Source organism: Salvelinus fontinalis, chromosome 38 (assembly GCF_029448725.1).
Source record: "Salvelinus fontinalis isolate EN_2023a chromosome 38, ASM2944872v1, whole genome shotgun sequence".
Lineage (NCBI taxonomy): Eukaryota > Metazoa > Chordata > Actinopteri > Salmoniformes > Salmonidae > Salvelinus > Salvelinus fontinalis.
The window spans coordinates 1,628,844-1,653,376 of NC_074702.1; the positions used below are offsets into that span (position 1 = coordinate 1,628,844).

The following is a 24,533-nucleotide window of genomic DNA, read 5'->3' on the forward strand; positions in this document are numbered from 1 at the left end:
TATCATCATGATATCAACTGACTGGGTGTGTGAGGGATAAGGAGTCAGTACCCACTATACTGCCTCTATCATCATGATATCACCTGACTGGGTGTGTGAGGGATAAGGAGGAGTCAGTGTCCACTATACTGCCTCTATCATCATGATATCACCTGACTGGGTGTGTTAGGGATGAGGAGGAGTCAATACCCACTATACTGCCTCTATCATCATGATATCACCTGACTGGGTGTGTGAGGGATAAGGAGTCAGTGTCCTCTATACTGCCTCTATCATCATGATATCACCTGACTGGGTGAGTGAGGGATAAGGAGGAGTCAGTACCCACTATACTGCCTCTATCATCATGATATCACCTGACTGGGTGAGTGAGGGATAAGGAGGAGTCAGTACCCACTATCCTGCCTCTATCATCATGATATCACCTGACTGGGTGTGTGAGGGATAAGGAGGAGTCAGTGTCCACTATACTGCCTCTATCATCATGATATCACCTGACTGGGTGTGTGAGGGATAAGGAGGAGTCAGTGTCCACTATACTGCCTCTATCATCATGATATCACCTGACTGGGTGTGTGAGGGATAAGGAGGAGTCAGTGTCCACTATACTGCCTCTATCATCATGATATCACCTGACTGGGTGTGTGAGGGATAAGGAGGAGTCAATACCCACTATACTGCCTCTATCATCATGATATCACCTGACTGGGTGTGTGAGGGATAAGGAGGAGTCAGTGTCCACTATACTGCCTCTATCATCATGATATCACCTGACTGGGTGTGTGAGGGATAAGGAGGAGTCAATACCCACTATACTGCCTCTATCATCATGATATCACCTGACTGGGTGTGTGAGGGATAAGGAGGAGTCAATACCCACTATACTGCCTCTATCATCATGATATCACCTGACTGGGTGAGTGAGGGATAAGGAGGAGTCAATACCCACTATACTGCCTCTATCATCATGATATCACCTGACTGGGTGAGTGAGGGATAAGGAGGAGTCAATACCCACTATACTGCCTCTATTTTTCATGATATCACCTGACTGGGTGAGTGAGGGATAAGGAGGAATCAATACCCACTATACTGCCTCTATCATCATGATATCACCTGACTGGGTGAGTGAGGGATAAGGAGGAGTCAATACCCACTATACTGCCTCTATCATCATGATATCACCTGACTGGGTGAGTGAGGGATAAGGAGGAGTCAGTACCCACTATACTGCCTCTATCATCATGATATCAACTGTTTCTACGAAAGGCTTTCAACTGAAGACATGCCACTACACACTGTATCAAGATGTCATTTAATCTTACACCGTTATTATTATCAAAATGTTAATACTCCACATCTTGTCCCGTCTGCGAAGCTATTCGTGCTGATTCTATGATGAATACTGCTGTGTGTGATGTGTGACTCTTGGAAAGGCATATTAAGATATTGAATCCTAACGGAGAGATATGAAAGACTGAGATGGAACCCGATTCCCTTTACAGTGTGATACTTTGGAGCAGAAACCAATGGGTCCCTCTATAGGGAACAGGGTGGAGTAGAGCCCTCTATAGGGAACAGGGTGGAGTAGAGCCCTCTATAGGGAACAGAGTGGAGTAGAGCTCAATGGTCCCTCTATAGGGAACAGGGTGGAGTAGAGCCCTCTATAGGGAACAGGGTGGAGTAGAGCCCTCTATAGGGAACAGGGTGGAGTAGAGGCCTCTATAGGGAACAGGGTGGAGTAGAGGCCTCTATAGGGAACAGGGTGGAGTAGAGGCCTCTATAGGGAACAGGGTGGAGTAGAGGCCTCTATAGGGAACAGGGTGGAGTAGAGCCCTGTATAGGGAACAGGGTGGAGTAGAGCCCAATGGGTCCCTCTATAGGGAACAGGGTGGAGTAGAGCCCAATGTGTCCCTCTATAGGGAACAGGGTGGAGTAGAGCCCAATGGGTCCCTCTATAGGGAACAGGGTGGAGTAGAGCCAAATGGGTCCCTCTATAGGGAACAGGGTGGAGTAGAGCCCTCTATAGGGAACAGGGTGGAGTAGAGCCCTCTATAGGGAACAGGGTGGAGTAGAGGCCTCTATAGGGAACAGGGTGGAGTAGAGCCCAATGGGTCCCTCTATAGGGAACAGGGTGGAGTAGAGCCCAATGGGTCCCTCTATAGGGAACAGGGTGGAGTAGAGGCCTCTATAGGGAACAGGGTGGAGTAGAGCCCAATGGGTCCCTCTATAGGGAACAGGGTGGAGTAGAGCCCAATGTGTCCCTCTATAGGGAACAGGGTGGAGTAGAGGCCTCTATAGGGAACAGGGTGGAGTAGAGCCCAATGTGTCCCTCTATAGGGAACAGGGTGGAGTAGAGGCCTCTATAGGGAACAAGGTGGAGTAGAGGCCTCTATAGGGAACAGGGTGGAGTAGAGCCCTCTATAGGGAACAGGGTGGAGTAGAGGCCAATGTGTCCCTCTATAGGGAACAGGGTGGAGTAGAGCCCTCTATAGGGAACAGGGTGGAGTAGAGCCCAATGTGTCCCTCTATAGGGAACAGGGTGGAGTAGAGCCCTCTATAGGGAACAGGGTGGAGTAGAGGCCTCTATAGGGAACAGGGTGGATTAGAGGCCAATGTGTCCCTCTATAGGGAACAGGGTGGAGTAGAGGCCTCTATAGGGAACAGGGTGGAGTAGAGCTCAATGTGTCCCTCTATAGGGAACAGGGTGGAGTAGAGCTCAATGGTCCCTATATAGGGAACAGGGTGGAGTAGAGGCCTCTATAGGGAACAGGGTGGAGTAGAGGCCTCTATAGGGAACAGGGTGGAGTAGAGGCCTCTATAGGGAACAGGGTGGAGTAGAGGCCTCTATAGGGAACAGGGTGGAGTAGAGGCCTCTATAGGGAACAGGGTGGAGTAGAGGCCTCTATAGGGAACAGGGTGGAGTAGAGCCCTCTATAGGGAACAGGGTGGAGTAGAGCCCTCTATAGGGAACAGGGTGGAGTAGAGGCCTCTATAGGGAACAGGGTGGAGTAGAGCCCAATGGGTCCCTCTATAGGGAACAGGGTGGAGTAGAGCCCAATGGGTCCCTCTATAGGGAACAGGGTGGAGTAGAGGCCTCTATAGGGAACAGGGTGGAGTAGAGCCCAATGGGTCCCTCTATAGGGAACAGGGTGGAGTAGAGCCCAATGTGTCCCTCTATAGGGAACAGGGTGGAGTAGAGGCCTCTATAGGGAACAGGGTGGAGTAGAGCCCAATGTGTCCCTCTATAGGGAACAGGGTGGAGTAGAGGCCTCTATAGGGAACAAGGTGGAGTAGAGGCCTCTATAGGGAACAGGGTGGAGTAGAGCCCTCTATAGGGAACAGGGTGGAGTAGAGGCCAATGTGTCCCTCTATAGGGAACAGGGTGGAGTAGAGCCCTCTATAGGGAACAGGGTGGAGTAGAGACCAATGTGTCCCTCTATAGGGAACAGGGTGGAGTAGAGCCCTCTATAGGGAACAGGGTGGAGTAGAGGCCTCTATAGGGAACAGGGTGGAGTAGAGGCCAATGTGTCCCTCTATAGGGAACAGGGTGGAGTAGAGGCCTCTATAGGGAACAGGGTGGAGTAGAGCTCAATGTGTCCCTCTATAGGGAACAGGGTGGAGTAGAGCCCAATGGGTCCCTCTATAGGGAACAGGGTGGAGTAGAGCCCAATGGGTCCCTCTATAGGGAACAGGGTGGAGTAGAGGCCTCTATAGGGAACAGGGTGGAGTAGAGCCCAATGGGTCCCTCTATAGGGAACAGGGTGGAGTAGAGCCCAATGTGTCCCTCTATAGGGAACAGGGTGGAGTAGAGGCCTCTATAGGGAACAGGGTGGAGTAGAGCCCAATGTGTCCCTCTATAGGGAACAGGGTGGAGTAGAGGCCTCTATAGGGAACAAGGTGGAGTAGAGGCCTCTATAGGGAACAGGGTGGAGTAGAGCCCTCTATAGGGAACAGGGTGGAGTAGAGGCCAATGTGTCCCTCTATAGGGAACAGGGTGTAGTAGAGCCCTCTATAGGGAACAGGGTGGAGTAGAGCCCAATGTGTCCCTCTATAGGGAACAGGGTGGAGTAGAGCCCTCTATAGGGAACAGGGTGGAGTAGAGGCCTCTATAGGGAACAGGGTGGAGTAGAGGCCAATGTGTCCCTCTATAGGGAACAGGGTGGAGTAGAGGCCTCTATAGGGAACAGGGTGGAGTAGAGCTCAATGTGTCCCTCTATAGGGAACAGGGTGGAGTAGAGCTCAATGGTCCCTATATAGGGAACAGGGTGGAGTAGAGCCCTCTATAGGGAACAGGGTGGAGTAGAGGCCTCTATAGGGAACAGGGTGGAGTAGAGGCCTCTATAGGGAACAGGGTAGAGTAGAGCCCAATGGTACCTCTATAGGGAACAGGGTGGAGTAGAGCCCTCTATAGGGAACAGGGTGGAGTAGAGGCCTCTATAGGGAACAGGGTGGAGTAGAGGCCTCTATAGGGAACAGGGTGGAGTAGAGCCCAATGGTACCTCTATAGGGAACAGGGTGGAGTAGAGCCCTCTATAGGGAACAGGGTGGAGTAGAGCCCTCTATAGGGAACAGGGTGGAGTAGAGCCCTCTATAGGGAACAGGGTGGAGTAGAGCCCAATGGTCCCTCAATAGGGAACAGGGTGGAGTAGAGCCCTCTATAGGGAACAGGGTGGAGTAGAGCCCTCTATAGGGAACAGGGTGGAGTAGAGGCCTCTATAGGGAACAGGGTGGAGTAGAGGCCTCTATAGGGAACAGGGTGGAGTAGAGGCCTCTATAGGGAACAGGGTGGAGTAGAGCCCTCTATAGGGAACAGGGTGGAGTAGAGGCCTCTATAGGGAACAGGGTGGAGTAGAGGCCTCTATAGGGAACAGGGTGGAGTAGAGGCCTCTATAGGGAACAGGGTGGAGTAGAGCCCTCTATAGGGAACAGGGTGGAGTAGAGGCCACTATAGGGAACAGGGTGGAGTAGAGGCCTCTATAGGGAACAGGGTGGAGTAGAGGCCTCTATAGGGAACAGGGTGGAGTAGAGGCCTCTATAGGGAACAGGGTGGAGTAGAGCCCTGTATAGGGAACAGGGTGGAGTAGAGCCCAATGTGTCCCTCTATAGGGAACAGTGGGAGTAGAGCCCAATGGGTCCCTCTATAGGGAACAGGGTGGAGTAGAGCCCAATGGGTCCCTCTATAGGGAACAGGGTGGAGTAGAGCCCTCTATAGGGAACAGGGTGGAGTAGAGCCCTCTATAGGGAACAGGGTGGAGTAGAGGCCTCTATAGGGAACAGGGTGGAGTAGAGCCCAATGGGTCCCTCTATAGGGAACAGGGTGGAGTAGAGCCCAATGGGTCCCTCTATAGGGAACAGGGTGGAGTAGAGGCCTCTATAGGGAACAGGGTGGAGTAGAGCCCAATGGGTCCCTCTATAGGGAACAGGGTGGAGTAGAGGCCTCTATAGGGAACAGGGTGGAGTAGAGGCCTCTATAGGGAACAGGGTGGAGTAGAGCCCTCTATAGGGAACAGGGTGGAGTAGAGGCCAATGTGTCCCTCTATAGGGAACAGGGTGGAGTAGAGCCCTCTATAGGGAACAGGGTGGAGTAGAGCCCAATGTGTCCCTCTATAGGGAACAGGGTGGAGTAGAGCCCTCTATAGGGAACAGGGTGGAGTAGAGGCCTCTATAGGGAACAGGGTGGAGTAGAGGCCTCTATAGGGAACAGAGTGGAGTAGAGCTCAATGGTCCCTCTATAGGGAACAGGGTGGAGTAGAGCCCTCTATAGGGAACAGGGTGGAGTAGAGGCCTCTATAGGGAACAGGGTGGAGTAGAGGCCTCTATAGGGAACAGGGTGGAGTAGAGGCCTCTATAGGGAACAGGGTGGAGTAGAGGCCTCTATAGGGAACAGGGTGGAGTAGAGCCCTGTATAGGGAACAGGGTGGAGTAGAGCCCAATGGGTCCCTCTATAGGGAACAGGGTGGAGTAGAGCCCAATGTGTCCCTCTATAGGGAACAGGGTGGAGTAGAGCCCAATGGGTCCCTCTATAGGGAACAGGGTGGAGTAGAGCCAAATGGGTCCCTCTATAGGGAACAGGGTGGAGTAGAGCCCTCTATAGGGAACAGGGTGGAGTAGAGCCCTCTATAGGGAACAGGGTGGAGTAGAGGCCTCTATAGGGAACAGGGTGGAGTAGAGCCCAATGGGTCCCTCTATAGGGAACAGGGTGGAGTAGAGCCCAATGGGTCCCTCTATAGGGAACAGGGTGGAGTAGAGGCCTCTATAGGGAACAGGGTGGAGTATAGCCCAATGGGTCCCTCTATAGGGAACAGGGTGGAGTAGAGCCCAATGTGTCCCTCTATAGGGAACAGGGTGGAGTAGAGGCCTCTATAGGGAACAGGGTGGAGTAGAGCCCAATGTGTCCCTCTATAGGGAACAGGGTGGAGTAGAGGCCTCTATAGGGAACAAGGTGGAGTAGAGGCCTCTATAGGGAACAGGGTGGAGTAGAGCCCTCTATAGGGAACAGGGTGAAGTAGAGGCCAATGTGTCCCTCTATAGGGAACAGGGTGGAGTAGAGCCCTCTATAGGGAACAGGGTGGAGTAGAGCCCAATGTGTCCCTCTATAGGGAACAGGGTGGAGTAGAGCCCTCTATAGGGAACAGGGTGGAGTAGAGGCCTCTATAGGGAACAGGGTGGAGTAGAGCTCAATGTGTCCCTCTATAGGGAACAGGGTGGAGTAGAGCTCAATGGTCCCTATATAGGGAACAGGGTGGAGTAGAGGCCTCTATAGGGAACAAAGTGGAGTAGAGGCCTCTATAGGGAACAGGGTGGAGTAGAGGCCTCTATAGGGAACAGGGTGGAGTAGAGGCCTCTATAGGGAACAGGGTGGAGTAGAGGCCTCTATAGGGAACAAGGTGGAGTAGAGCCCTGTATAGGGAACAGGGTGGAGTAGAGCCCAATGGGTCCCTCTATAGGGAACAGGGTGGAGTAGAGCCCAATGTGTCCCTCTATAGGGAACAGGGTGGAGTAGAGCCCAATGGGTCCCTCTATAGGGAACAGGGTGGAGTAGAGCCCAATGGGTCCCTCTATAGGGAACAGGGTGGAGTAGAGCCCTCTATAGGGAACAGGGTGGAGTAGAGCCCTCTATAGGGAACAGGGTGGAGTAGAGGCCTCTATAGGGAACAGGGTGGAGTAGAGCCCAATGGGTCCCTCTATAGGGAACAGGGTGGAGTAGAGCCCAATGGGTCCCTCTATAGGGAACAGGGTGGAGTAGAGGCCTCTATAGGGAACAGGGTGGAGTAGAGCCCAATGGGTCCCTCTATAGGGAACAGGGTGGAGTAGAGGCCTCTATAGGGAACAGGGTGGAGTAGAGGCCTCTATAGGGAACAGGGTGGAGTAGAGCCCTCTATAGGGAACAGGGTGGAGTAGAGGCCAATGTGTCCCTCTATAGGGAACAGGGTGGAGTAGAGCCCTCTATAGGGAACAGGGTGGAGTAGAGGCCTCTATAGGGAACAGGGTGGAGTAGAGGCCTCTATAGGGAACAGGGTGGAGTAGAGCCCTCTATAGGGAACAGGGTGGAGTAGAGGCCTCTATAGGGAACAGGGTGGAGTAGAGGCCTCTATAGGGAACAGGGTGGAGTAGAGGCCTCTATAGGGAACAGGGTGGAGTAGAGCCCTCTATAGGGAACAGGGTGGAGTAGAGGCCTCTATAGGGAACAGGGTGGAGTAGAGGCCTCTATAGGGAACAGGGTGGAGTAGAGGCCTCTATAGGGAACAGGGTGGAGTAGAGGCCTCTATAGGGAACAGGGTGGAGTAGAGCCCTGTATAGGGAACAGGGTGGAGTAGAGCCCAATGGGTCCCTCTATAGGGCACAGGGTGGAGTAGAGCCCAATGTGTCCCTCTATAGGGAACAGTGGGAGTAGAGCCCAATGGGTCCCTCTATAGGGAACAGGGTGGAGTAGAGCCCAATGGGTCCCTCTATAGGGAACAGGGTGGAGTAGAGCCCTCTATAGGGAACAGGGTGGAGTAGAGCCCTCTATAGGGAACAGGGTGGAGTAGAGGCCTCTATAGGGAACAGGGTGGAGTAGAGCCCAATGGGTCCCTCTATAGGGAACAGGGTGGAGTAGAGCCCAATGGGTCCCTCTATAGGGAACAGGGTGGAGTAGAGGCCTCTATAGGGAACAGGGTGGAGTAGAGCCCAATGGGTCCCTCTATAGGGAACAGGGTGGAGTAGAGGCCTCTATAGGGAACAGGGTGGAGTAGAGGCCTCTATAGGGAACAGGGTGGAGTAGAGCCCTCTATAGGGAACAGGGTGGAGTAGAGGCCAATGTGTCCCTCTATAGGGAACAGGGTGGAGTAGAGCCCTCTATAGGGAACAGGGTGGAGTAGAGCCCAATGTGTCCCTCTATAGGGAACAGGGTGGAGTAGAGCCCTCTATAGGGAACAGGGTGGAGTAGAGGCCTCTATAGGGAACAGGGTGGAGTAGAGGCCAATGTGTCCCTCTATAGGGAACAGGGTGGAGTAGAGGCCTCTATAGGGAACAGGGTGGAGTAGAGCTCAATGTGTCCCTCTATAGGGAACAGGGTGGAGTAGAGCCCTCTATAGGGAACAGGGTGGAGTAGAGGCCTCTATAGGGAACAGGGTGGAGTAGAGGCCTCTATAGTGAACAGGGTGGAGTAGAGGCCTCTATAGGGAACAGGGTGGAGTAGAGGCCTCTATAGGGAACAGGGTGGAGTAGAGGCCTGATAGAGGCTCCAACAGGGTGGAGCCTCTATCATCATGATATCAACTGTTTCTACGAAAGGCTTTCAACGGAAGACATGCCACTACACACTGTATCAAGATGTCATTTAATCTTACGCCGTTATTATTATCAAAATGTTAATACTCCACATCTTGTCCCGTCTGCGAAGCTATTCGTGCTGATTCTATGATGAATACTGCTGTGTGTGATGTGTGACTCTTGGAAAGGCATATTAAGATATTGAATCCTAACGGAGAGATATGAAAGACTGAGATGGAACCCGATTCCCTTTACAGTGTGATACTTTGGAGCAGAAACCAATGGGTCCCTCTATAGGGAACAGGGTGGAGTAGAGCCCTCTATAGGGAACAGGGTGGAGTAGAGCCCTCTATAGGGAACAGAGTGGAGTAGAGCTCAATGGTCCCTCTATAGGGAACAGGGTGGAGTAGAGCCCTCTATAGGGAACAGGGTGGAGTAGAGCCCTCTATAGGGAACAGGGTGGAGTAGAGGCCTCTATATGGAACAGGGTGGAGTAGAGGCCTCTATAGGGAACAGGGTGGAGTAGAGGCCTGTATAGGGAACAGGGTGGAGTAGAGCCCAATGGGTCCCTCTATAGGGAACAGGGTGGAGTAGAGCCCAATGTGTCCCTCTATAGGGAACAGGGTGGAGTAGAGCCCAATGGGTCCCTCTATAGGGAACAGGGTGGAGTAGAGCCAAATGGGTCCCTCTATAGGGAACAGGGTGGAGTAGAGCCCTCTATAGGGAACAGGGTGGAGTAGAGCCCTCTATAGGGAACAGGGTGGAGTAGAGGCCTCTATAGGGAACAGGGTGGAGTAGAGCCCAATGGGTCCCTCTATAGGGAACAGGGTGGAGTAGAGCCCAATGGGTCCCTCTATAGGGAACAGGGTGGAGTAGAGGCCTCTATAGGGAACAGGGTGGAGTAGAGCCCAATGGGTCCCTCTATAGGGAACAGGGTGGAGTAGAGCCCAATGTGTCCCTCTATAGGGAACAGGGTGGAGTAGAGGCCTCTATAGGGAACAGGGTGGAGTAGAGCCCAATGTGTCCCTCTATAGGGAACAGGGTGGAGTAGAGGCCTCTATAGGGAACAAGGTGGAGTAGAGGCCTCTATAGGGAACAGGGTGGAGTAGAGCCCTCTATAGGGAACAGGGTGGAGTAGAGGCCAATGTGTCCCTCTATAGGGAACAGGGTGGAGTAGAGCCCTCTATAGGGAACAGGGTGGAGTAGAGCCCAATGTGTCCCTCTATAGGGAACAGGGTGGAGTAGAGCCCTCTATAGGGAACAGGGTGGAGTAGAGGCCTCTATAGGGAACAGGGTGGAGTAGAGGCCAATGTGTCCCTCTATAGGGAACAGGGTGGAGTAGAGGCCTCTATAGGGAACAGGGTGGAGTAGAGCTCAATGTGTCCCTCTATAGGGAACAGGGTGGAGTAGAGCTCAATGGTCCCTATATAGGGAACAGGGTGGAGTAGAGGCCTCTATAGGGAACAGGGTGGAGTAGAGGCCTCTATAGGGAACAGGGTGGAGTAGAGGCCTCTATAGGGAACAGGGTGGAGTAGAGGCCTCTATAGGGAACAGGGTGGAGTAGAGGCCTCTATAGGGAACAGGGTGGAGTAGAGGTTTCTATAGGGAACAGGGTGGAGTAGAGCCCTCTATAGGGAACAGGGTGGAGTAGAGCTCAAAGGTCCCTCTATAGGGAACAGGGTGGAGTAGAGCTCAATGGTCCCTCTATAGGGAACAGGGTGGAGTAGAGGCCTCTATAGGGAACAGGGTGGAGTAGAGGCCTCTATAGGGAACAGGGTGGAGTAGAGGTTTCTATAGTGAACAGGGTGGAGTAGAGCCCTCTATAGGGAACAGGGTGGAGTAGAGCCCTCTATAGGGTACAGGGTGGAGTAGAGCCCTCTATAGGGAACAGGGTGGAGTAGAGGCCTCTATAGGGAACAGGGTGGAGAAGAGGCCTCTATAGGGAACAGGGTGGAGTAGAGGCCTCTACAGGGAACAGGGTGGAGTAGAGGCCTCTATAGGGAACAGGGTGGAGTAGAGCCCTGTATAGGGAACAGGGTGGAGTAGAGCCCAATGGGTCCCTCTATAGGGAACAGGGTGGAGTAGAGCCCAATGTGTCCCTCTATAGGGAACAGGGTGGAGTAGAGCCCAATGGGTCCCTCTATAGGGAACAGGGTGGAGTAGAGCCCAATGGGTCCCTCTATAGGGAACAGGGTGGAGTAGAGCCCTCTATAGGGAACAGGGTGGAGTAGAGCCCTCTATAGGGAACAGGGTGGAGTAGAGGCCTCTATAGGGAACAGGGTGGAGTAGAGCCCAATGGGTCCCTCTATAGGGAACAGGGTGGAGTAGAGCCCAATGGGTCCCTCTATAGGGAACAGGGTGGAGTAGAGGCCTCTATAGGGAACAGGGTGGAGTAGAGCCCAATGGGTCCCTCTATAGGGAACAGGGTGGAGTAGAGCCCAATGTGTCCCTCTATAGGGAACAGGGTGGAGTAGAGGCCTCTATAGGGAACAGGGTGGAGTAGAGCCCAATGTGTCCCTCTATAGGGAACAGGGTGGAGTAGAGGCCTCTATAGGGAACAAGGTGGAGTAGAGGCCTCTATAGGGAACAGGGTGGAGTAGAGCCCTCTATAGGGAACAGGGTGGAGTAGAGGCCAATGTGTCCCTCTATAGGGAACAGGGTGGAGTAGAGCCCTCTATAGGGAACAGGGTGGAGTAGAGCCCAATGTGTCCCTCTATAGGGAACAGGGTGGAGTAGAGCCCTCTATAGGGAACAGGGTGGAGTAGAGGCCTCTATAGGGAACAGGGTGGAGTAGAGGCCAATGTGTCCCTCTATAGGGAACAGGGTGGAGTAGAGGCCTCTATAGGGAACAGGGTGGAGTAGAGCTCAATGTGTCCCTCTATAGGGAACAGGGTGGAGTAGAGCTCAATGGTCCCTATATAGGGAACAGGGTGGAGTAGAGGCTTCTATAGGGAACAGGGTGGAGTAGAGGCCTCTATAGGGAACAGGGTGGAGTAGAGGCCTCTATAGGGAACAGGGTGGAGTAGAGGCCTCTATAGGGAACAGGGTGGAGTAGAGGCCTCTATAGGGAACAGGGTGGAGTAGAGGTTTCTATAGGGAACAGGGTGGAGTAGAGCCCTCTATAGGGAACAGGGTGGAGTAGAGCTCAATGGTCCCTCTATAGGGAACAGGGTGGAGTAGAGCTCAATGGTCCCTCTATAGGGAACAGGGTGGAGTAGAGGCCTCTATAGGGAACAGGGTGGAGTAGAGGCCTCTATAGGGAACAGGGTGGAGTAGAGGCCTCTATAGGGAACAGGGTGGAGTAGAGGTTTCTATAGTGAACAGGGTGGAGTAGAGCCCTCTATAGGGAACAGGGTGGAGTAGAGCCCTCTATAGGGAACAGGGTGGAGTAGAGGCCTCTATAGGGAACAGGGTGGAGTAGAGCCCAATGGGTCCCTCTATAGGGAACAGGGTGGAGTAGAGCCCAATGGGTCCCTCTATAGGGAACAGGGTGGAGTAGAGGCCTCTATAGGGAACAGGGTGGAGTAGAGCCCAATGGGTCCCTCTATAGGGAACAGGGTGGAGTAGAGCCCAATGTGTCCCTCTATAGGGAACAGGGTGGAGTAGAGGCCTCTATAGGGAACAGGGTGGAGTAGAGCCCAATGTGTCCCTCTATAGGGAACAGGGTGGAGTAGAGGCCTCTATATGGAACAAGGTGGAGTAGAGGCCTCTATAGGGAACAGGGTGGAGTAGAGGCCAATGTGTCCCTCTATAGGGAACAGGGTGGAGTAGAGCCCTCTATAGGGAACAGGGTGGAGTAGAGCCCAATGTGTCCCTCTATAGGGAACAGGGTGGAGTAGAGCCCTCTATAGGGAACAGGGTGGAGTAGAGGCCTCTATAGGGAACAGGGTGGAGTAGAGGCCAATGTGTCCCTCTATAGGGAACAGGGTGGAGTAGAGGCCTCTATAGGGAACAGGGTGGAGTAGAGCTCAATGTGTCCCTCTATAGGGAACAGGGTGGAGTAGAGCTCAATGGTCCCTATATAGGGAACAGGGTGGAGTAGAGGCTTCTATAGGGAACAGGGTGGAGTAGAGGCCTCTATAGGGAACAGGGTGGAGTAGAGGCCTCTATCGGGAACAGGGTGGAGTAGAGGCCTCTATAGGGAACAGGGTGGAGTAGAGGCCTCTATAGGGAACAGGGTGGAGTAGAGGTTTCTATAGGGAACAGGGTGGAGTAGAGCCCTCTATAGGGAACAGGGTGGAGTAGAGCTCAATGGTCCCTCTATAGGGAACAGGGTGGAGTAGAGCTCAATGGTCCCTCTATAGGGAACAGGGTGGAGTAGAGGCCTCTATAGGGAACAGGGTGGAGTAGAGGCCTCTATAGGGAACAGGGTGGAGTAGAGGCCTCTATAGGGAACAGGGTGGAGTAGAGGTTTCTATAGTGAACAGGGTGGAGTAGAGCCCTCTATAGGGAACAGGGTGGAGTAGAGCCCTCTATAGGGTACAGGGTGGAGTAGAGCCCTCTATAGGGAACAGGGTGGAGTAGAGGCCTCTATAGGGAACAGGGTGGAGTAGAGCTCAATGGGTCCCTCTATAGGGAACAGGGTGGAGTAGAGCCCAATGGTCCCACTAAAGGGAACAGGGTGGAGTAGAGCCCAATGGTTCCTCTATAGGGAACAGGGTGGAGAAGAGCCCAATGGATCCTCTATAGGGAACAGGGTGGAGTAGAGCCCTCTATAGGGAACAGGGTGGAGTAGAGCCCTCTATAGGGAACAGGGTGGAGTAGAGCCCAATGGTCCCTCTATAGGGAACAGGGTGGAGTAGAGCCCTCTATAGGGAACAGGGTGGAGTAGAGCCCTCTATAGGGAACAGGGTGGAGTAGAGGCCTCTATAGGGAACAGGGTGGAGTAGAGGCCTCTATAGGGAACAGGGTGGAGTAGAGGCCTCTATAGGGAACAGGGTGGAGTAGAGCCCTCTATAGGGAACAGGGTGGAGTAGAGGCCTCTATAGGGAACAGGGTGGAGTAGAGGCCTCTATAGGGAACAGGGTGGAGTAGAGGCCTCTATAGGGAACAGGGTGGAGTAGAGCCCTCTATAGGGAACAGGGTGGAGTAGAGGCCTCTATAGGGAACAGGGTGGAGTAGAGGCCTCTATAGGGAACAGGGTGGAGTAGAGGCCTCTATAGGGAACAGGGTGGAGTAGAGGCCTCTATAGGGAACAGGGTGGAGTAGAGCCCTGTATAGGGAACAGGGTGGAGTAGAGCCCAATGGGTCCCTCTATAGGGCACAGGGTGGAGTAGAGCCCAATGTGTCCCTCTATAGGGAACAGTGGGAGTAGAGCCCAATGGGTCCCTCTATAGGGAACAGGGTGGAGTAGAGCCCAATGGGTCCCTCTATAGGGAACAGGGTGGAGTAGAGCCCTCTATAGGGAACAGGGTGGAGTAGAGCCCTCTATAGGGAACAGGGTGGAGTAGAGGCCTCTATAGGGAACAGGGTGGAGTAGAGCCCAATGGGTCCCTCTATAGGGAACAGGGTGGAGTAGAGCCCAATGGGTCCCTCTATAGGGAACAGGGTGGAGTAGAGGCCTCTATAGGGAACAGGGTGGAGTAGAGCCCAATGGGTCCCTCTATAGGGAACAGGGTGGAGTAGAGGCCTCTATAGGGAACAGGGTGGAGTAGAGGCCTCTATAGGGAACAGGGTGGAGTAGAGCCCTCTATAGGGAACAGGGTGGAGTAGAGGCCAATGTGTCCCTCTATAGGGAACAGGGTGAAGTAGAGCCCTCTATAGGGAACAGGGTGGAGTAGAGCCCAATGTGTCCCTCTATAGGGAACAGGGTGGAGTAGAGCCCTCTATAGGGAACAGGGTGGAGTAGAGGCCTCTATAGGGAACAGGGTGGAGTAGAGGCCAATGTGTCCCTCTATAGGGAACAGGGTGGAGTAGAGGCCTCTATAGGGAACAGGGTGGAGTAGAGCTCAATGTGTCCCTCTATAGGGAACAGGGTGGAGTAGAGCCCTCTATAGGGAACAGGGTGGAGTAGAGGCCTCTATAGGGAACAGGGTGGAGTAGAGGCCTCTATAGTGAACAGGGTGGAGTAGAGGCCTCTATAGGGAACAGGGTGGAGTAGAGGCCTCTATAGGGAACAGGGTGGAGTAGAGGCCTCTATAGGGAACAGGGTGGAGTAGAGGTTTCTATAGGGAACAGGGTGGAGTAGAGCCCTCTATAGGGAACAGGGTGGAGTAGAGCTCAATGGTCCCTCTATAGGGAACAGGGTGGAGTAGAGCTCAATGGTCCCTCTATAGGGAACAGGGTGGAGTAGAGGCCTCTATAGGGAACAGGGTGGAGTAGAGGCCTCTATAGGGAACAGGGTGGAGTAGAGGCCTCTATAGGGAACAGGGTGGAGTAGAGGTTTCTATAGTGAACAGGGTGGAGTAGAGCCCTCAATAGGGAACAGGGTGGAGTAGAGCCCTCTATAGGGTACAGGGTGGAGTAGAGCCCTCTATAGGGAACAGGGTGGAGTAGAGGCCTCTATAGGGAACAGGGTGGAGTAGAGCTCAATGGGTCCCTCTATAGGGAACAGGGTGGAGTAGAGCCCAATGGTCCCACTATAGGGAACAGGGTGGAGTAGAGCCCAATGGTCCCACTATAGGGAACAGGGTGGAGTAGAGCCCAATGGTCCCACTAAAGGGAACAGGGTGGAGTAGAGCCCAATGGTTCCTCTTTAGGGAACAGGGTGGAGTAGAGCCCAATGGATCCTCTATAGGGAACAGGGTGGAGTAGAGGCCTCTATAGGGAACAGGGTGGAGTAGAGGCCAATGTGTCCCTCTATAGGGAACAGGGTGGAGTAGAGCCCAATGGTTCCTCTATAGGGAACAGGGTGGAGTAGAGCCCAATGGATCCCTCTATAGGGAACAGGGTGGAGTAGAGCCCTCTATAGGGAACAGGGTGGAGTAGAGGCCTCTATAGGGAACAGGGTGGAGTAGAGGCCTCTATAGGGAACAGGGTGGAGTAGAGCCCAATGGTACCTCTATAGGGAACAGGGTGGAGTAGAGCCCTCTATAGGGAACAGGGTGGAGTAGAGGCCTCTATAGGGAACAGGGTGGAGTAGAGGCCTCTATAGGGAACAGGGTGGAGTAGAGGCCAATGTGTCCCTCTATAGGGAACATGGTGGAGTAGAGAACTCTATAGGGAACAGGGTGGAGTAGAGCTCAATGTGTCCCTCTATAGGGAACAGGGTGGAGTAGAGCTCAATGGTCCCTCTATAGGGAACAGGGTGAAGTAGAGGCCTCTATAGGGAACAGGGTGGAGTAGAGGCCTCTATAGGGAACAGGGTGGAGTAGAGGCCTCTATAGGGAACAGGGTGGAGTAGAGGCCTCTATAGGGAACAGGGTGAAATAGAGGCCTCTATAGGGAACAGGATGGAGTAGAGGTTTCTATAGGGAACAGGGTGGAGTAGAGCCCTCTATAGGGAACAGGGTGGAGTAGAGCTCAATGGTCCCTCTATAGGGAACAGGGTGGAGTAGAGGCCTCTATAGGGAACAGGGTGGAGTAGAGGCCTCTATAGGGAACAGGGTGGAGTAGAGCTCAATGGGTCCCTCTATAGGGAACAGGGTGGAGTAGAGCCAAATGGTCCCACTATAGGGAACAGGGTGGAGTAGAGCCCAATGGTCCCACTATAGGGAACAGGGTGGAGTAGAGCCCAATGGTCCCACTATAGGGAACAGGGTGGAGTAGAGCCCAATGGTTCCTCTATAGGGAACAGGGTGGAGTAGAGCCCAATGGATCCTCTATAGGGAACAGGGTGGAGTAGAGGCCTCTATAGGGAACAGGGTGGAGTAGAGGCCAATGTGTCCCTCTATAGGGAACAGGGTGGAGTAGAGCCCAATGGTACCTCTATAGGGAACAGGGTGGAGTAGAGCCCTCTATAGGGAACAGGGTGGAGTAGAGGCCTCTATAGGGAACAGGGTGGAGTAGAGGCCTCTATAGGGAACAGGGTGGAGTAGAGCCCAATGGTACCTCTATAGGGAACAGGGTGGAGTAGAGCCCTCTATAGGGAACAGGGTGGAGTAGAGCCCTCTATAGGGAACAGGGTGGAGTAGAGCCCTCTATAGGGAACAGGGTGGAGTAGAGCCCAATGGTCCCTCTATAGGGAACAGGGTGGAGTAGAGCCCTCTATAGGGAACAGGGTGGAGTAGAGCCCTCTATAGGGAACAGGGTGGAGTAGAGGCCTCTATAGGGAACAGGGTGGAGTAGAGCCCAATGGTTCCTCTATAGGGAACAGGGTGGAGTAGAGCCCTCTATAGGGAACAGGGTGGAGTAGAGCCCTCTATAGTGAACAGGGTGGAGTAGAGGAGCCCTCTATAGTGAACAGGGTGCCATCTGGGACATGACCCAGGATCTTTGTTGTCTCTCTCGATCTCCCATCGGTGGAGGGAACAAAGAAGGTTATTGTCAAATAAAAAGCTGTTCCATCAGATAGCTCAGTATTAAAAGATAATTTCCCTTCAACCATTTTCTCATTATAATGTTATCTCCCGTGCCTGTGACGATGTGGATCTGAGCTAGGCTTTGTTTGTGTTGTCACGGAGACACATCAATCATTCTACTGCTCAACACACTTTAATAAACACTTGATGAAAGCAGCAGCTGAAATACATTAAATTATCACTCTGATGTGGCACTAGGAAACTGTCTCTCTGGGGTGAGGAGAGTCTAGTCCCGAGGCCTGTTCTATAAATTATCACTCTGATGTAACACTAGGGAACTGTCTCTCAGGGGTGAGGAGAGTCAAGTCCCCAGACCTGTTCTATAAATTATCACTCTGATGTGACACTAGGGAACTGTCTCTCTGGGGTTATCGTATAAATCCCTCTCATAATAGAACTAATTCATCTCTGTAATAATAAACCTAAATCACTTCTGTCATAATAGAACTAAATCATCTCTGTCATAATAGAGCTAAATCACCTCTGTCATAATAAACCTAAATCACCTCTGTCATAATAGAACTAAATCATCTCTGTTATAATAGACCTAAATCACCTCTGTCATAATAGAACTAATTCATCTCTGTCATAATAGAGCTAAATCACCTCTGTCATAATAAACCTAAATCACCTCTGTCATAATAGAACTAAATCATCTCTGTTATAATAGACCTAAATCACCTCTGTCATAATAGAACTAAATCATCTCTGTTATAATAGACCTAAATCACCTCTGTCATAATAGAACTAATTCATCTCTGTCATAATAGAACTAAATCACCTCTGTCATAATAGAGCTAAATCACCTCTGTCATAATAGAACTAAATCACCTCTGTCATAATAGAGCTAAATCACCTCTGTCATAATAGAACTAAGTCACCTCTGTCATAATAGAGCTAAATCACCTATGTCATAATAAACCTAAATCACCTCTGTCATAATAGAGCTAAATCACCTCTGTCATAATAGATTTAAATCATCTCTGTCATAATAGAACTAAATCACCTCTCTGTCATAATAGATTTAAATCATCTCTGTCATAATAGAACTAAATCAACTCTGTCATAATAGAGCTAACTCACCTCTGTCATAATAAACCTAAATCACCTCTGTTATAATAGAGCTAACTCACCTCTGTCATAATAGACCTAAATCACCTCTGTCATAATAGAACTAAATCATCTCTGTCATAATAGAACTAAATCACCTCTGTCATAATAGAACTAAATCATCTTTGTCATAATAGAACTAAATCACCTCTGTCAAAATAGAGCTAACTCACCTCTGTCATAATAAACCTAAATCACCTCTGTCATAATAGAACTAAATCATCTCTGTCATAATAGAACTAAATCACCTCTGTCATAATAGAACTAAATCATCTCTGTCATAATAGAACTAAATCACCTCTGTCATAATAGAGCTAACTCACCTCTGTCATAATAAACCTAAATCACCTCTGTTATAATAGATTTAAATCATCTCTGTCATAATAGAGCTAAATCACCTCTGTCATAATAGATTTAAATCATCTCTGTCATAATAGAACTAAATCACCTCTGTCATAATAGAACTAAATCATCTTTGAGGAGAATAATGGAGCAAGTCACTTTGGTAAAAGACAAACATGCAAGGCTGAAGACAAGCGAATGAGTCCAAAATATTCCTCATAGGGCTCTGGTTAAGAGTAATGCACGATATAGGGAATAGGGCTCTGGTCTATAGTAGTGCACGATATAGGGAATAGGGCTCTGGTCTATAGTAGTGCACGATATAGGGAATAGGGCTCTGGTCTATAGTAGTGCACGATATAGGGAATAGGGCTCTGGTCAGGAGTAGTGCACGATATAGGGAATAGGGCTCTGGTCTAAAGTAGTGCACTATATAGGGAATAGGGCCCTGGTCTAAAATAGTGCACTATATAGGGAATAGGGCCCTGGTCTAAAATAGTGCACCTTAATAGAGAATAGGTTGACATGTGGGACACAGCCTCAATCTCTCTCTCAGTGGATGGGACCTTAATTCTGCCTGAATAAACGTCATGGTGCCAGAATGACACCACAAGATGGAGGGTTTGCTAAGAGACAGATTGGATGAGGGGAATAATGTCCCACTGTGGTCTCCACCTCTTTAGAGGGCTTTTCCTCTACTGTTATGAAGAGAAGAGAGGGAGGGAGGGAGGGAGGGAGGGAGGGAGGGAGGGAGGGAGGGAGGGAGGGAGGGAGGGAGGGAGGGAGGGAGGGAGGGAGAAAAGGGGCTGAATGGATTTAAATGTTTTCAAGTTCCAGGTTTTATTATTATTATTATTTATTATTATTATTTATTAATTATTATTATTATTTTATTAGCAACGGTCATCAAAATTGTTAAACGTTTTTTTTTAACTATTCTAATAAATTCAACAGTTGGACAATGGAGGAAGGTACTCTAAACCTTTAGAATGTTTTTAATCCATCACATATTGACTGAATTATAGCAGTAAACATTTTACTGGCACGGACAAGTGCAGGGATTTTTGGTGAGATTTCAGATATTCAACTTATTGTCAAATATCATCTTTGTCAAATGCACTCATACATACATTTTCTTGTTGTATCAGGAATTCATGTAAAAATATTTTGTGTTAAAATAAAGAAAATGAAATGTTCCTCATTTGCTTAAATACACGATGTGGGTGTGCATATATGAATAAATTATCATAAAGGGGTGGGGCGTGGCTGCAACCACCAAACTCTTGCTCTGTCTATACAGACTCATTCATTACTATTGTTGTCACCTTCTGTTGCATAATTCAACATGTCAATATCAGGATACCCTCAGATTAAAAATCAACACTCTTGGCTCTAGATTACACCAATCTAAACATACTTTACATTGGTTCATTACACCAATCTAAACCTACTTTACATTGGTTCATTACACCAATCTAAACCTACTTTACATTGGTTCATTACACCAATCTAAACATGCTTTACATTGGTTCATTACACCAATCTAAACATACTTTACATTGGTTCATTACACCAATCTAAACATACTTTACATTGGTTCATTACACCAATCTACACCTGTCTGCCACACAGATACACCTCACAAATCAGATCTCTAGATCAGAGACCGCTCGACAATCTACTGCTCTCTCTCTCTCTCTCTCTCTCTCTCTCCTCACACCCTCCCTCTCCTCCCTCCCTCCCTCCCTCCCTCCCTCCCTCCCTCCCACACGTCACCCCAGAGACAAAGGATTCTACACATTTCCTTCTCCTTCCCCTCTTTTACCCTCTATCCCCTCATCTATCTCTCTAGCTTCCCCTCTATCCCCCCATCTATCTCTCTAGCTTCCCCTCTATCCCCTCATCTATCTCTCTAGCTTCCCCTCTATCCCCCCATCTCTCTCTCTAGCTTCCACTCTATCCCCCATCTATCTCTCTAGCTTCCCCTCTATCCCCTCATCTCTCTCTCTAGCTTCCCCTCTATCCCCTCATCTATCTCTCTAGCTTCCCCTCTATCCCCTCATCTATCTCTCTAGCTTCCCCTCTATCCCCTCATCTCTCTCTCTCTAGCTTCCCCTCTATCCCCTCATATCTCTCTCTAGCTTCCCCTCTATCCCCTCATCTCTCTCTCTCTAGCTTCCCCTCTATCCCCTCATCTCTCTCTCTAGCTTCCCCTCTATCCCCTCATCTCTCTCTCTCTAGCTTCCCCTCTATCCCACCTCTCTCTCTCTAGCTTCCCCTCTGTCCCCTCATCTCTCTCTCTCTCTAGCTTCCCCTCTATCCCCTCATCTCTCTCTCTAGCTTCCCCTCTATCCCCTCATCTCTCTCTCTCTAGCTTCCCCTCTATCCCCTCATCTCTCTATCTAGCTTCCCCTCTATCCCCTCATCTCTCTTTCTAGCTTCCCCTCTATCCCCTCATCTCTCTCTCTAGCTTCCCCTCTATCCCCTCATCTCTCTCTCTCTAGCTTCCCCTCTATCCCCTCATCTCTCTCTCTCTAGCTTCCCCTCTATCCCCTCATCTCTCTCTCTAGCTTCCCCTCTATCCCCTCATCTCTCTCTCTAGCTTCCCCTCTATCCCCTCATCTCTCTCTCTCTAGCTTCCCCTCTATCCCCTCATATCTCTCTCTAGCTTCCCCTCTATCCCCTCATCTCTCTCTCTCTAGCTTCCCCTCTATCCCCTCATCTCTCTCTCTAGCTTCCCCTCTATCCCCTCATCTCTCTCTCTCTAGCTTCCCCTCTATCCCCTCATCTCTCTCTCTCTAGCTTCCCCTCTATCCCCTCATCTCTCTCTCTAGCTTCCCCTCTATCCCCTCATCTCTCTCTCTAGCTTCCCCTCTATCCCCTCATCTCTCTCTCTCTAGCTTCCCCTCTATCCCCTCATATCTCTCTCTAGCTTCCCCTCTATCCCCTCATCTCTCTCTCTCTAGCTTCCCCTCTATCCCCTCATCTCTCTCTCTAGCTTCCCCTCTATCCCCTCATCTCTCTCTCTCTAGCTTCCCCTCTATCCCACCTCTCTCTCTCTAGCTTCCCCTCTGTCCCCTCATCTCTCTCTCTCTCTAGCTTCCCCTCTATCCCCTCATCTCTCTCTCTAGCTTCCCCTCTATCCCCTCATCTCTCTCTCTCTAGCTTCCCCTCTATCCCCTCATCTCTCTATCTAGCTTCCCCTCTATCCCCTCATCTCTCTTTCTAGCTTCCCCTCTATCCCCTCATCTCTCTCTCTAGCTTCCCCTCTATCCCCTCATCTCTCTCTCTCTCTAGCTTCCCCTCTATCCCCTCATCTCTCTCTCTCTAGCTTCCCCTCTATCCCCTCATCTCTCTCTCTAGCTTCCCCTCTATCCCCTCATCTCTCTCTCTAGCTTCCCCTCTATCCCCTCATCTCTCTCGCTAGCTTCCCCTCTATCCCCTCATCTCTCTCGCTAGCTTCCCCTCTATCTCTCTCTCTCTCTAGCTTCCCCTCTATCCCCTCATCTCTCTCTAGCTTCCCCTCTATACGCTCATCTCTCCCTCTCTCTCTCTCCCCCCCTCTCTCTCTCTCCCTCTCTCTCTCTCTCCCTCTCCCTCCTCCTGTGGTTCTGAATAAAACATGGAGGCTGTGCTCTGAGCCAGAAGGACAGCCCATGGAGAGAGGAGTGCCATCAGACACCGCGCAGTAGGAAACTGAGCTCAGCTTGAGCCAGACAGGAGCCATCACGGAGGCATGAGGACCCCAGGCTGACAGGTTAGGACGGCTATGTGCCTGTGTGTAAACCAGGGTTCTGCCTGGGGCGTTTACTGCTGTGTTTATAGGGAAGAGGATAGCTTGTCGGCTGCAGGGGATGTCAGAGACTCAGTTACTTTGGGATTCATGGACGTTCAGGACAAATAGAACCGGTTTCTCCAGGCCTCAGAGATTAAAGGTCCAATGCACCTGTTTAAATCTCAATATCATTTCTGGGTGACAATTAAGTACTTTACAGTTATTGTTTTCAATTAAAATGGTAAAAAAAAAATACAGAAAGAGCTTCTTAGCAAAGAGCCACTGGGAGTGGTCTGAGTGGGGGGGATGGACTGAAAACTAGCTGTTATTGGCAGAGAGGTTTAGAACTCTCTTTCTTATTGGTCTATTCAATAATGAATCGCATAGTGATGTCACCAGGCAGGCCTAAACTCCATCCCACCAAAACAGGCTGTAAATGTCAGGTTGTTTTTTCAAACAACTTTTACACTTAAAATGGCATTGTCATCCTTTTCACTATTTCACAGGATTATTCCAACCTCCTAGTGTGGAAATATATACAACACAGGAAAAATGCCAGTTTTTTTAACTACACTGGGCCTTTATTAAGTTACAAATCTAAGCACTTTGAACACAACACCCCCAAAAAACGCAGAGTAGGTGTTCCTCATACCTGGTACGCCTGGTGGAGTCTGGAGAAACTTCCCGTTGAAATGTTGAATCACCACAGCACACTTCTCTGTTGACTCCATCCTGAGAGAAGGGGGGGGGGGGGGCAGAGAGGGGGGGGCAGAGAGAGAGAGGGGGGCAGAGAGAGGAGGGGCAGAGAGAGAGAGGGGGGCAGAGAGAGAGTCAGAGGGTGATCCCAGAGGAGTCTTTCTCTAGTCATTCTGTCAGGGAGTCAGAGGGTGATCCCAGAGGAGTCTTTCTCTAGTCATTATGTCAGGGAGTCAGAGGGTGATCCCAGAGAAGTCTTTCTCTAGTCATTATGTCAGGGAGTCAGAGGGTGATCCCAGAGGAGTCTTTCTCTAGTCATTCTGTCAGAGGGTGATCCCAGAGAAGTCTTTCTCTAGTCATTATGTCAGGGAGTCAGAGGGTGATCCCAGAGGAGTCTTTCTCTAGTCATTATGTCAGGGAGTCAGAGGGTGATCCCAGAGAAGTCTTTCTCTAGTCATTATGTCAGGGAGTCAGAGGGTGATCCCAGAGGAGTCTTTCTCTAGTCATTCTGTCAGGGAGTCAGAGGGCGATCCCAGAGAAGTCTTTCTCTAGTCATTCTGTCAGAGGGAGATCCCAGAGAAGTCTTTCTCTAGTCATTCTGTCAGGGAGTCAGAGGGCGATCCCAGAGAAGTCTTTCTCTAGTCATTCTGTCAGGGAGTCAGAGGGTGATCCCAGAGAAGTCTTTCTCTAGTCATTCTGTCAGGGAGTCAGAGGGCGATCCCAGAGAAGTCTTTCTCTAGTCATTCTGTCAGGGAGTCAGAGGGAGATCCCAGAGAAGTCTTTCTCTAGTCATTCTGTCAGGGAGTCAGAGGGCGATCCCAGAGAAGTCTTTCTCTAGTCATTCTGTCAGGGAGGTCAGAGGGCGATCCCAGAGAAGTCTTTCTCTAGTCATTCTGTCAGGGAGGTCAGAGGGCGATCCCAGAGAAGTCTTTCTCTAGTCATTCTGTCAGAGGGAGATCCCAGAGAAGTCTTTCTCTAGTCATTATGTCAGGGAGTCAGAGGGTGATCCCAGAGAAGTCTTTCTCTAGTCATTCTCTTCATCCACTGACCCTGAATACAGAGAGGCCAGACCAGGAAAAGACATTTTGTCCAGCCCCTGACCTGAATACAGAGAGGCCAGACCAGGAAAATACATTTTGTCCAGCCCCTGACCCTGAATACAGAGAGGCCAGACCAGGAAAAGACATTTTGACCAGCCCCTGACCCTGAATACAGAGAGGCCAGACCAGGAAAAGACATTTTGACCAGCCCCTGACCCTGAATACAGAGAGGCCAGACCAGGAAAAGACACAGCTGAATAAAGAGGCTTGACTGGGATTCTAATCGCTGGCACATTCCAGAGGCAGTGTTTTAAAAATACTTTCAAGTACTACTTAAGTCATATTTGGGGGGGG

The 24,533-nt window shown here is 50.7% G+C and overlaps 1 protein-coding gene across 3 annotated transcripts in view; it reads right to left on the minus strand.

Annotated features, from left to right (window-relative positions):
• The window catches only part of LOC129837175 (RNA-binding motif, single-stranded-interacting protein 3-like), a 243,559-nt gene that overhangs the window by 64,697 nt on the left and 154,329 nt on the right, over positions 1-24,533 (minus strand). For all 3 annotated transcript variants that reach the window (XM_055903097.1, XM_055903096.1, XM_055903098.1), the window contains exon 6: positions 23,096-23,175. In XM_055903097.1, coding sequence (XP_055759072.1) covers positions 23,096-23,175 — 80 coding nt within the window. The remainder of the gene's footprint in view (positions 1-23,095; positions 23,176-24,533) is intronic.